The sequence below is a fragment of the Crotalus tigris genome, unplaced genomic scaffold (genome assembly GCF_016545835.1).
Source record: "Crotalus tigris isolate CLP2741 ecotype Arizona unplaced genomic scaffold, ASM1654583v1 scf7180000019070.2622420, whole genome shotgun sequence".
NCBI lineage: Eukaryota > Metazoa > Chordata > Lepidosauria > Squamata > Viperidae > Crotalus > Crotalus tigris.
This window is the reverse complement of record NW_024097360.1, coordinates 2,537,989-2,550,871: the sequence shown is the minus strand read 5'-3', so window position 1 is coordinate 2,550,871 and position 12,883 is coordinate 2,537,989. Positions and strand designations below refer to the sequence as shown.

The 12,883-nt window shown below is 38.9% G+C and overlaps 1 protein-coding gene across 7 annotated transcripts in view; it reads left to right on the top strand.

Annotated features, from left to right (window-relative positions):
• MCM8 (minichromosome maintenance 8 homologous recombination repair factor) overlaps nt 1–12,883 on the top strand; it is a 25,347-nt gene extending 12,464 nt beyond the window's left edge. For all 7 annotated transcript variants that reach the window (XM_039359390.1, XM_039359388.1, XM_039359391.1 and 4 more), the window contains 8 exons: nt 248–388; nt 606–747; nt 1,783–1,978; nt 2,986–3,205; nt 5,354–5,563; nt 10,060–10,136; nt 10,421–10,610; nt 12,173–12,883. In XM_039359390.1, the coding sequence (XP_039215324.1) occupies nt 248–388; nt 606–747; nt 1,783–1,978; nt 2,986–3,205; nt 5,354–5,563; nt 10,060–10,136; nt 10,421–10,610; nt 12,173–12,265 (1,269 nt within the window). In that variant the 3' untranslated portion in view covers nt 12,266–12,883. The remainder of the gene's footprint in view (nt 1–247; nt 389–605; nt 748–1,782; nt 1,979–2,985; nt 3,206–5,353; nt 5,564–10,059; nt 10,137–10,420; nt 10,611–12,172) is intronic.

The following is a 12,883-nucleotide window of genomic DNA, read 5'->3' as shown; positions in this document are numbered from 1 at the left end:
GTGCTGTAAAAGATTTTGTAACAATTTTTAGAGGACTTTATTTGATGCTGCACTTCACAAGACTTTGAAAGAAATGAAACTAAGGGGTTTTTTTTTGCCTGAATCTTTGTTTCCATTTCATTTTTATTTCTACTTTTGAAGAGTTAGAAGCGTCTTACAAATATTGATAGAGACTATCTGGATCATGTATTACTTTGATTGAATTGTCCCTTGCAAAGGTTTTATGGATTGCTATCTTGTGTCACAGATGGTAAAAGCTGGCTTAGTGTTGGCATTATTTGGAGGATGCCAAAAATATATGGATGATAAAAATAGGATTCCTATTCGAGGGGACCCACATATTCTCATGGTTGGAGATCCAGGACTGGGCAAAAGTCAGATGTTGCAAGTATGGATTCATCTGTTTATGTATGCAGCTTATTTTTCATGCTTAAATACCAAGTTGTTTTAAATAGTATTTTGTGGCACTGGATATCCTGTTATTTCAGAATGTGTGTATATTGTTCCTTGGGCATTTTATTCTTTTTAATATAATTGGGTATGTTATCAATATGGGTAATTGATCCATAATATGCAAAGCTAACTTTTTCAATTTGTTTCTTCAGGCTGTGTGCAATATTGCACCTCGTGGAGTATATGTCTGTGGCAATGCCACTACCACATCTGGTCTGACTGTAACTCTGTCTCGAGACAGTTCCTCTGGAGATTTTGCACTGGAAGCTGGTGCTCTTATACTTGCAGATCAAGGTATAGTGCTCAAGTGTATATATTGGGCCAGAAAACTATGTAAACCTTATAGATGGGCCCATTCATTATGGCATAAACTTTCCTTTTACTGGAAACTTGAGATGCAGTCTCAGCTGACGGGCATATACTTTTCAAACACTGGGAAACAGAGAATGGGAGGAGTCTGATGAGAGAGAAGTAAAATGTGTACACTGGTAGTGATGATTACATATAAAGCAAGAAATACCTACATAGGCAGATAGTTTGAGCTAAATTCCCCTCCCGTTCACCTTGGAGATACCATTTAAGGTGCTTCTGGGTTGAAAACAGCTGGTGACATCACAGCTGTTTGAAGATGCTTGTGGAGGCTCTTGCCCCTGGAATGGAGTGATGGCAGGTCACCCCACCGTGCAGCAGGACTCGTCTTGAATGTGGGCTTGCTAACCTCCCACCCAGCATCTTAACCACATGAGCCAGTATGCTCCTGTGAGCTAAGCTGATCAAATATTTTACTTTATTTTGAGAATTCGCCACTACTTTCTAGCACTGAAGATTTACCTAGTCTGCTAATAAAACATCTTCAAGCAAACAACCACTTAGAGATCACCAAGGAGTCCACTGCTGAATTGATTGGTTGTTTTTTGAGTTTTCCATATCAGTTGCAAAAAACTATTAAACAAAGCACATGTCTAACATGTGATGAGTTGCAATTCAAATATCCTGTCAGAAACTATTTTATGAGAATCGAGGAATTTATGTTACCTTGAAAAACATACAAGCTCTAAATAAAGTATAGATCAAAGTGTAACATAATAATATATACGATAATTTATTAATAATAAACATAATTTAGTAATTCCAAGAACTTAGTTTGGTAGTATTCCTTAAATGCCTGCCATGAAAGATTTTACATTTTACTAAAAAGAGAATTCTCACATTTAAGTACTAAATTTTTCCCTGACTAAATTTCATTTTGAGCATGATGGATTTTATATCACCAGTTTTCTCAGTGTTGAACAATTGCCTTGCTTGCTTTGTAATTATTTTTCTTTCTAGGTATATGTGGAATTGATGAGTTTGATAAAATGGGGAGCCAGCACCAAGCTTTGCTGGAAGCTATGGAACAGCAAAGTATTAGTCTTGCTAAGGCTGGCATTGTTTGCAGCTTGCCAGCTAGGACATCAATTATAGCTGCAGCAAATCCAGTTGGTGGTCACTATAACAAGGCCAAAACTGTATCTGAGAATTTAAAGTAAGTACTGTATTTTCAAAATGTCTGCTTTATAGTTTTCAAGACAAAAAAGGAATTTTTTAATATCGTGTTTCCCTGAAAATAAGACTCACCCAGAAAATAAGTCTTAGCCTGATATTCGGCATGCGCCTAATATAAGCCCTACCCCAAAAATAAACCCTAGTTAAGAGCTTGCCAACTCTGTCCCACCGTCTGGTTGCTCACTGCTGCAGTGTGGCAGGAGAGTGCGCGTTGCACCAGTGCCGCCGCCACAATTTGAGGCGAGGCAGGTGGGTGGTGGAGCTGCCCCTCACGCCCTGCACCCGCTTACTTCAGGTTCCCCACAGCCAGGCCACTCCCTGCTTGGTGACCTCCCCCGCCTCTTCCCTTTCCCTCTCCTCCAGAGCTGGACTGCCATGCTACGGAGGATGGGAGGGGGGAGGCTCGGTCGCCTTACCTGGTCCTCCATCATTTCAAAGCTGGGGGCGGAGTGACAAGAAAAGGCTTTGCTGCTGTTGTGCAACAGCCATGTCTGCCACTGGAGGGGCTTATTTCAGTCCTGATTGCCCCCCACTTCGCCCCGCAGATCATGTCAATGACAGCCACTTCTTCCTCTGCCAACTCTGCTGTGGCTTGCGCCATGACTAGATAGCGCAAGCCTCTCCTGCCGCCTCCCTCCGCCTGCCAGACACCCACCAAAGCCGCCCGCCTGTTCCCTCCCACTGTCTGCTTGTCTGCGGCCGCAATGGCTTTCAGGGCTTTCCAGGGCAGATGCTCAGGAGGCAAGGGCAGTGCTGGCGGAACGCGCCTTCAGGTGAGGAGAGCAGCGGGGGTAGCCGAAGGACCGAGTGGCATAGGCCCTGAGGTAAGCAGGTGCGTGGTATGTGTGGGACAGCTCTACCCCCCACCTGCCTTATTTTTTGGGAAACACGGTAACATTGTGTGAATTTTGTGTAAATTCTGAAGCTGTATTCAGCTCTTTGAGGTAGAACTGTAGTACTATACTGGATTTATTTTTTTCTATGTAGGATGGGAAGTGCTTTGTTATCCCGATTTGACTTGGTATTCATACTGTTGGACATTCCAAATGAAGATCATGATCATTTGCTTTCTGAACATGTGATGGCAATGAGAAATGGAAAACAGACTGGATGCAGCAGTGCTATTGTGACTCGTGAGCATTCTCAGAATTCAAATATATCAGTCCTTGAAGTTTTTTCAGACAAACCATTAGCGGAGAGATTAAAGGTAAAATATTTGTTCATGTTTTGACCTACTATATCTTATCATCAGCAAATGCTGATGATGTCTGTGGAAAAATGAAATATTTAGTACATTTGAGATAAACCGTTTTGAGATAAGTTGCTTTGTACATTTAGTACAATTGAGATAAGTTGAATATAGTTATGAACAATCAGAGGAATACGATACTCCTTTTTTGCTGCAGCATAGTTTGCAAACTTAACATTAGAGCATTACAGAAGACTGAATTATTTCTTTCATCCTTTCTGTTCTTGAAGCTGCTGGCCTCAGGGTAATCTAGAAAGTGTAAAAAAAATTGTAAATGTTTAACTTCTGTGGTTAGAAAATCAGAATTCCACAATATATGAAAAGAATAAATGGAAATTAGCAATATCCAACAGATATTTTTTGTTCTGATTAGGATTTAATTTTCTGAGTTTATCTTCACCCCTCACAAAATATATAGAGCTAGAAAACTTCTTTTTCAAAGGATAGGAAAGCCAGATGCCATATGGATTGCAGCCTTGCACAATCTTAGATTTTTTGGCTGCTTGGGTTGTCTGTCTCTGGTATGGGAACAGTCTCCATACTCTGAACCCTCCTGAAATTTCTGTGTGATTTGAGAAGGCTACAGAATTAGATTTGAAAGATTCAGTTTGATATGATTAAGATTCTGGTCTAGAAACAACCAGATGATCTAGTCCTGCCTTAGGCCTGAAAGTTGGCTGAGTGATTTGGGGCCAGTCAAACCACCTCACAGGGTTGTTATTGTAAGGAAAATAAGAGGAAGAAATAGTAGATATGTTCTCTGCCTTGAGTTACTTATAAAGTAATAAAGGTGGGATAAAAATCAAATGCATGTATAAATCACTTAAATATGAGCCAGCAGTGTGCTGCAGCTGCCAAAAAGGCCAACACAGTGCTGGGCTGCATTAACAGAGGGATAGAATCAAGATTACGTGAAGTATTAATACCACGTTACAATGTCTTGGTAAGGCCACACTTGAAATACTGCAACCAGTTTTGGTCACCACGATGTAAAAAAGATGTTGAGACTCCAGAAAGAGTACAGAGAAGAGCAACAAAGATGATTAGGGGACTGGAGGTCAAAGCATATAAGGAAAGGCTGCTGGAATTCGGTATGTCTAGTTTAATGAAGAGAAGGACAAGGGAGGACATGATAGCAGTATTCCAATATCTCAGGGGCTGCCACAAAGAAGAGGGAGTCAAGCTATTTTCCAGGGCGCCTGAAAATAGGACAAGAAGCAACGGATGGAAACTAATCAAGGAGAGAAGCAACCTAGAACTAAGGAGAAATTTCCTGACAGTTAGAACAATTAACCAGTGGAACAACCTGCCTCCAGAAGTGGTGAATGCTCCAACACTGGAAGTTTTTAAGAAGAGACTGGACAGCCATTTGTCTGAAATGGTATAGGGTTTCCTTCCTGAGCAGGGGGTTGGACTAGATGACCTCCAAGGTCCCTTCCAACTTTATTATTATTATTATTATTGATCATTGCACAGTCAGCCAGATGTTCAGACTGGATTTGGCATTTTGTCTACCAATCGAGTCCTTACCCAGGACCTGGGATAGGCAGATGTGGATGTTTGATGGTATTACAGGTATCGTCGCAAGATGGAAGCAATTCCTAGTAAGGCCGCCTTTTGCAATTGACTAATAGTGAATTTGTCAATGCCAATGGTGTTCAAGTGATGCTCCAGTTGTTTTGGGATTGCACCCAAGGCGCCTATGACTTGGGTGCAATCAATAATAGTAGTAGTAGTAGTAGTAGTAGTAGTAGTAAGTAGTAGTAGTAGTAGTTATTATATAATAGCGGAATCTTTGTAAAAGCAAGCACTCTGTGAGAGATAAAGAGATGCAGTTCCAGTGGACAAAGCACTGGGGAGGCAGATCTCAATTATTGCTTCATTTTTTGTACAGTATTTTAACATTCCAGTGTGAGAATACATGTAACAAATATACAACAGCCTATGTTGTGATGACTTTTTTGTACTTCTAAGGCTGAGTGGGAGGTTAACTCGTGTCATGTTGTTTTCTTTGAGGACTATTATAGCTCCTATTTGCTCATACCATTTATTTTTTCCAGTTGAAATGGAATATTGTAATATCTAAGTAGTATTTTTAACTGTTAGCTCATTCCAGGAGAAAACTGTGACCCAATTCCACATCAGTTGTTAAAGAAATATGTTGGCTATGCAAGGCAATATGTACATCCCAAACTATCTCCAGAAGCTGCTCAGATACTCCAGAAATTCTATCTTGAGCTCAGACAACAAAGTCAAAGAGCAGATACTACGCCCATCACAACACGACAGCTAGAATCATTGATCCGCCTTATGGAGGTACTGTTTCATTTTATAACAGTCACTAAGAATTTTATAGTAGGTGTATTTTGACAGCCCAAGGTACTGGATTTTAAAACACGGAGACTATAATGTGGATTTTTTTCTTATGTTGACTTATAGCTGGTTTATTTTACATTGCACAGGTTGATGCTACCTGAGATTGAAAATGGATCAAATCTAAGTTTTTTTCGTGACTTGAGGAAAACCAACATTTCTACCATTTTTTATGGAAACATATAGTACCTACTATAAATTCATAAACTGGTATTTGATCTATATGTATATACATGTATATACGATATATATAGAGATATACATGCAGACACACATGGGCATATTTGTAAACATTGACTTGAAGGCACCCAAAACAAAATAAAAATAAGGAGGGAATGGTCCAGATATCTTGGAGTAAGCTGTTCCATAGGAGAGAAAGCATCACTAAATAGATTTGAGCCCGGAGGTCCCTGGAGGTGGCATTCTGTCTGCAGGAAAATGGTACTTCCCTCAGCAAATCTTACTGGTCAGACAGATTCAAAACATTTGCTGTGTAGCCGGGAAGCCAATACAACAACATCACTCTCAACTTGTTCTTCAAACCTAACATAAAAAGAGCACCTCATATCGCGTTATCTATGGAGCAGTACCAGTTGCCTCTTGTAGTATCTTGTAGATGACAATTGTCGCTCCACCTTATTTACCTTGGAATTATAAATGATGTAACATCTGAAATACAGATAGGGATATCTCCAAGAGGAGAATTTTCTTCTTCCAAGTATCAGTGATACAATAGTGGCCAAAATTGTGGAAACCTTTTGGGAAAATTGTACAGTAGAAATGTCACCTTTGGTTAAGTTTCCACCAATTTCTCTTCTAATTTCTTTATAACTCTAGCCTTGTTCATTTAATAATATTATTTTACATCGTTTTCTGGGCAACCAGTCAACTCTTTGCACCATTACTTTAATTTTTATTACGTTTTACAAGCTTACTAAATGAAAGAGCACAAAAAACCCCAACCAACTTGACAGCGATCACATAACACACTGACAAATGTCCTCCTCTCAGCTTCAATTGTTGTTGTTGTTAATTGCGAAGTCGTGTCTGACCCATCGCGACCCCATGGACAACGTTTCTCCAGGTCTTCCTGTCCTCTACCATCTTCTGGAGTCCATTTAAGCTCACACCTACTGCTTCAGTGACTCCATCCAGCCACCTCATTCTCTGTCGTTCCCTTCTTCTATTGCCCTCAATCTTTCCCAGCATTAGGCCCTTCTCCAGTGAGTCCTTCCTTCTCATTAGGTGGCCAAAGTATTTGAGTTTCAACTTCAGGATCTGGCCTTCTAAAGAGCAGTCGGGTTGATCTCTTCTAGGACTGACCGGTTTGAACGCCTTGCAGTCCAAGGGACTCGCAGGAGTCTTCTCCAGCACCATAGTTCAAAGGCCTCAATTCTTTTGCGCTCAGCCTTTCTTATGGTCCAACTTTCACAGCCATACATTGCAACTGGGAAAACCATGGCCTGGACTATACGCACTTTTGTTGGCAGGGTGATGTCTCTGCTTTTTAGTATGCTGTCTAGATTTGCCATAGCTTTCCTCCCCAGGAGCAAGCGTCTTTTAATTTCTTGGCTGCAGTCCCCATCTGAGGTGATCTTGGAGCCCAGAAAAATAAAATCTGTCACTACCTCCATTTCTTCCCCATCTATTTGCCAGGAATTGAGAGGGCCGGATGCCATGATTTTGGTTTTCTTAATGTTGAGTTTCAAGCCAACTTTTGCACTCTCCTTCTTCACCCGCATCAAGAGGCTCTTTAGTTCCTCTTCACTTTCTGCCATTAGAGTGGTATCATCTGCATATCTTAGGTTGTTGATATTTCTCCCGGCAATCTTAATTCCAACTTTTGATTCATCCAGCCCTGCCTTTCTCATGATGTGCTCTGCATATAAGTTAAATAGACAGGGCAACAGTATACAGCCTTGCCGGCCTCCTTTCCCAATTTTGGACAGTGGTTCCGTGTCCAGTTCTCACTGTTGCTTCTTAATCCGCATATAGGTTTCTCAAGAGATAAATAAGATGGTCTGGTACTCCCATCTCTTTAAGAACTTGCCACAATTTATTGTGAGCCACACAATCATAGGCTTTAGCATAGTCAATGAAGCAGAAGTAGATGTTTTTCTGGAACTCCTTAGCTTTCTCCATGATCCAGCGTATGTTGGCAATTTGATCTCTAGTTCCTTTGACTCTTTGAAATCCTGCCTGTACTTCTGGTAGTTCTTGATCCACATACTGCTGGAGTCTAGCTTGTAGGATTTTAAGCATAACTGTACTAGCATGTGAAATGAGTGCAATGGTGCGATAGTTTGAACATTCTTTGGCATTGCCTTTCTTTGGAATTGGAATGTAAACTGACCTTTTCCAATCCTGTGGCCACTGTTGAGTTTTCCAAATTTGCTGGCAAATTGAGTGTAGCACTTTTACTGCATCGTCTTTTAAGATTTTGAATAGCTCAGCTGGAATACTGTCACCTCCACTAGCTTTGTTGTTGCTCAGATTTCCTAAGGCCCATTTCACTTCCCATTCTAGGATGTCTGGCTCGAGGTCAGTGACCACCCCATCTTGATTATCTGGGACGTTAAGCTCGTTCTTGTATAGTTCTTCTGTGTAGTTTTGCCACCTCTTCTTAATCTCTTCTGCCTCTGTTAGGTCCCTGCCATTATGGTCCATTATCATGCCCATCTTTGCATGAAACGTTCCCTTCATATCTCCAATTTTCTTGAAGAGATGACTGGTCCTCCCTATTCTGTTGTTTTCTTCTATTTCTTTGCACTGTTCATTTAAGAAGGTATTCTTATCTCTTCTAGCTATTCTCTGGAATTCTGCATTTAATTGGGTGTATCTTTCTCTTTCTCCTTTGCCTTTCACTTCCCTTCTTTCCTCAGCTATTTGCAAAGCTTCCTCAGACAGCCATTTTGCTTTCTTGCATTTCTTTTTCTTTGGGATGGTTTTAGTTGCTACCTCTTGTACAATGTTGCGAACCTCCATCCATAGTTCTTCAGGCACTCTGTCTATCAGATCTAATTCCTTAAATCTATTTGTCACCTCTACTGTATATTCATCAGGAATATGATTTAGTTCATACCTGAGTGGCCTAGTGCTTTTCCCTACTTTTTTCAATTTAAGCCTAAATTTTGCAACGAGAAGCTCATGATCTGAGCCACAGTCAGCTCCTGGTCTTGTTTTTACTGACTGTATAGAGCTTCTCCATCTTTGGCTGCAGAGCACATAGTCAATCTGATTTCTGTGTTGACTGTCTGGTGATGTCCATGTGTAGAGCCGTCTCTTGGGTTGTTGGAAAAGAGTGTTTGTTATGACCATCGCATTCTCTTGACAAAATTCTATCAGCCTATGCCCTGCTTCATTTTGTACTCCAAGGCCAAACTTGCCTGTTATTCCGTTATCTTTTGGCTTCCTACTTTAGCATTCCAATCCCCCATGATGACATCAATAACTGAATCCTACTGTGATCTGATTGGCTCATTGCCAAAACAAGATGACACCTGATTGGCTCTCTGAACACTCATGCTCATTGGCTACAATCAGATGAAGGAAAGCTACCTGATATCAACCTAAGCAAGTTGTGCTTCCTTTTTCTGGTTATTTGGCTATATCTTTTCGTAGAATACAGTACAGATAATTGAACAAACTATGTTACATTACATTCTTGATTAAGTTATCTTTCCATTGATATATAATTTTATGGTACTGCTCCAAAAAAAGTGGTGTTATTAGCCATTAAACCTCAAAAATACACTTTTCCCAAAAGGTTTCCACAATTTTGGCCACTACTATATATGCCAAATAGTCTGCCCTTTCATCCAAGATCAAGTCATGGATGAGAATTTATTAAAGGCAGAGCAGTATATAAATAATACTATTTATTCTAATTGGCAAGCTTAGGTCAACTATGTATGGTCCTTTGAACCAGGGGATTAAAACTGAGACTATTACAGTATACACAGAACACCTGTTTTGCTGCTAAACTATGGTTTCTCTCATTTCCAATCTTTTTTAATTAATTGAAGTTTTAGTGGGAATGGCATATTAATTGTATTTATTTTAATATTTTTAGTAATAAAAATCTTTATTTGCAATTCACCAGTTTTTGTTGGTGCTGACACATTTTTAAAAAACCAATCCCCCCCCCCAAAGTTCAGCAACCTTATGAGAATAACACAGTAATCAAATTGAAGAATGTAACTTTTTTTTTCATGTCTAGTGTAAACTTCTTTCACAATTGACATGGAACGTGAACTCAACCATTATGATTTTGTAAAACATACTTTATGGCTGAGTATTGTGTGTCAGCTCAGCTAAGCAAACTGTGGCCTATTCAGTCAACTATTTGTAATATGAATGTGATTCTAACCATGCCATTTCTAATCCAATTAAATACGGGAGATTTGTATATAATATTAGCATTACTCCTTTTCTTTAAGGCACGATCGAGATTAGAGTTAAGAGAAAAGGCCACCAAAGAAGATGCTGAGGATGTTGTTGAAATAATGAAATACAGGTAGTATAAAAATCTATGAGCTTGTAACATGCAAACTGAACAATGTGCAAACTGAAGCATTTTTCAGCAAATATAAATCAAAATATTTTGAAAAATAATCCAAAGTATAGTAACATGCATTCAATAAACCAAGCACAACCTTATAAAGTAAATGTATTTCTTTTATTAAGCTCAGTAAACCTTTCTGATTAAGGAAAAATTCAGTTCTCTGCCTCATTTGCAATTGTATTTTTAATTTTACTTTCTTGCTGACGACGTACATTTTGGTTCACTCTTTTCTCAAGTATGTTAGGAACGTATTCTGATGAATTTGGGAAATTGGATTTTGAGCGTTCTCAACATGGTTCTGGAATGAGCAATAGGTCACAAGCAAAGAAATTTATTTCTGCCCTCCATCGTGTTGCAGAAAGAACTTATAACAACATTTTTGAGCTTCATCAACTCCGGCAGGTTGCTAATGAATTAAATATGAAAGTAAGTTAAAATAAATATGTACTCTAGAAGGATGAAATTAGCTATTGATTTATCAGGTATTGATGCTATCAGTTGGAAGAGAGGGTTATTGTTGCTTTCAGTATCTCTAGTTCTATTGATTGAAGGGACCCTGGAGCTCCAGCTTTACTTTAAAAATGATATTTGAGTTTGATATTATTGATAATATAACTTGCACATAACAAAAAAAATCTTGCTTAGGAATTTTTATTGTTGGATGGTGGTAATGTTTAGGCCCGTGGTGGCGAACCTATGGCACGCATGCTACAGGTGGCACGCAGAGCCCTCTGTGGGCACGCACGCCGTCGCCCCAGTCCTAGGCCTTCAACTTGGTTTTATAAAACCTTTTCGTTTTAGGCCTCCGCCGCTGTGTGCAAAAAAAAAAAAAGGTTCACTCAATCAATTTCAACTTCTCGCGGGGGAAAAAAATCTTGCAAAGTTGGAATTAATTGATTGAACTTTTTAGTCCCACCCAGTATGCTATTACCACCGTAGCCATGCCCACCCAATGGGCCACGCCAAACCCAGCACCTGACGATACATAAGTGGGTTTTGGGTTGCAGTCTGGGCACTCGGACTCTAAAAGGTTCACCATCACTGGTTTAGACTATTTTAACCGAAAGTCCTTAAAAGTTGTATTCTTTCTGCAATATTTTACTATGTGAACACAAGTTAACTGCCCAATTTTCAATAAGAAAATCTATTTTGCTACATTTTAACTCAAGATATCTATTAAGCTTTTTTGCCTTTTAAAGTATAACATTTAAAATAATCAATTGAAAAAATGAAATAGATTAAATATGACTAGGATACATTAAGAAGGCTAGTTTAATGTAGTGGTTAAGCACTAGGCTAGAAACCAAGAGAATGGGATTTCTAGTCCTGCCTTAGGCACTAAGCCAACTGAGTGGCCTTTGCCCAGTCCCCCCCCCCACCAGCTCAGCCTTAGGAAGCAGGCCATGGCAAACCACTTCTGAAATTTTGTCAAGAAAACTGCAGAAATTCCTGGCAGTTACCAGGAGTTACATTGACTCTAAGGTACCAGATAAACAAACCATTGCCTCATGGCATTGTTTCTTAAATGGGGGTTCCTCAAGACCCAGAGGTCCACAAAATCAAAACTATTTTCAGTGCCTATGTTGAAAATTATACAATATTAAATCCCATCAAACAATTATGAGAAGCAGCAACAGTAGTGAGTGCCTCAATTTTTCTTTTATACCGCAAATATCAATAAAATATAACCCATACAAACACAATCTCTTTTGGGGTCCTCTATAAATATTTTTAAAAATGAGAAGGGGTCCTGAGAGAAAAAAAAGTTTAAGAAACACCCACTTAAGGGATGCATTGGCTATATTATCTATCTATCTATCTATCCATCTATCTATGCTTCCTAGATGATTTAAATGGAAAGTTTCCATACCATTTTAAAGTTCCTCTCTAGTTAAAAAAAAATATGGACTTTTTAAAAAATCTTTCCAACAGAACTTAATATTTTGTAGTTAGCCTTGATCACACAACTATTGCTTTTTTTTTTTTAGATACTTGACTTTGAAAACTTCATTGCATCTTTAAACGATCAGGGTTATTTCTTGAAGAAAGGTCCAAGATTATATCAGCTTCAAACAATGTGAAGTAGTTCAATACCTAAAGAGAAGCCATACTGTTTACTAAGAAGAAGAAAGGAACATAAAGGACTGCAACTCATTCGTGTTTTTTATTCAGCTGAATTCTTGCCTGCTAATAAGAAAGTTTGTAGAATTCAGGCATTGGTTAAAACAATCTGAAACAAGATTAATGTAAATGTAATAAGGGCAGAGGAAGCTGAGTTTCTTCCTCCTCTCTCCTTGACATCCCTGAAGAAGGTTCTATGAGAATCTGATAACTCAGCTTGACGGTATGTGTTGTGATGCAAAGAACATGGAAAATATCTCAAATTCTGGATGAGGAAAGTTGAAAGGGCTTTATTTAAATATGTATTGACATGAAGCAACTCATTTACTAATTATAATACTTTTAAAAGCTATATACAGTGATGTTTCAAACCACTCTCGTTAAAGTTTTGCCTAGGCATAACAAATGATTTGACCAATTTTGTTAACCCTATTATTTTTGTTCATATTAATGTATGAATATGGTGTGTATTTTTAAGTCAAACCACACTTGCATTTATTTAGTGTTCTGTGAATGAGCAAAGTTCATGTTCTAAATATTATACCATTTAAAAGAATACATTGTTGGATTATTTAAAA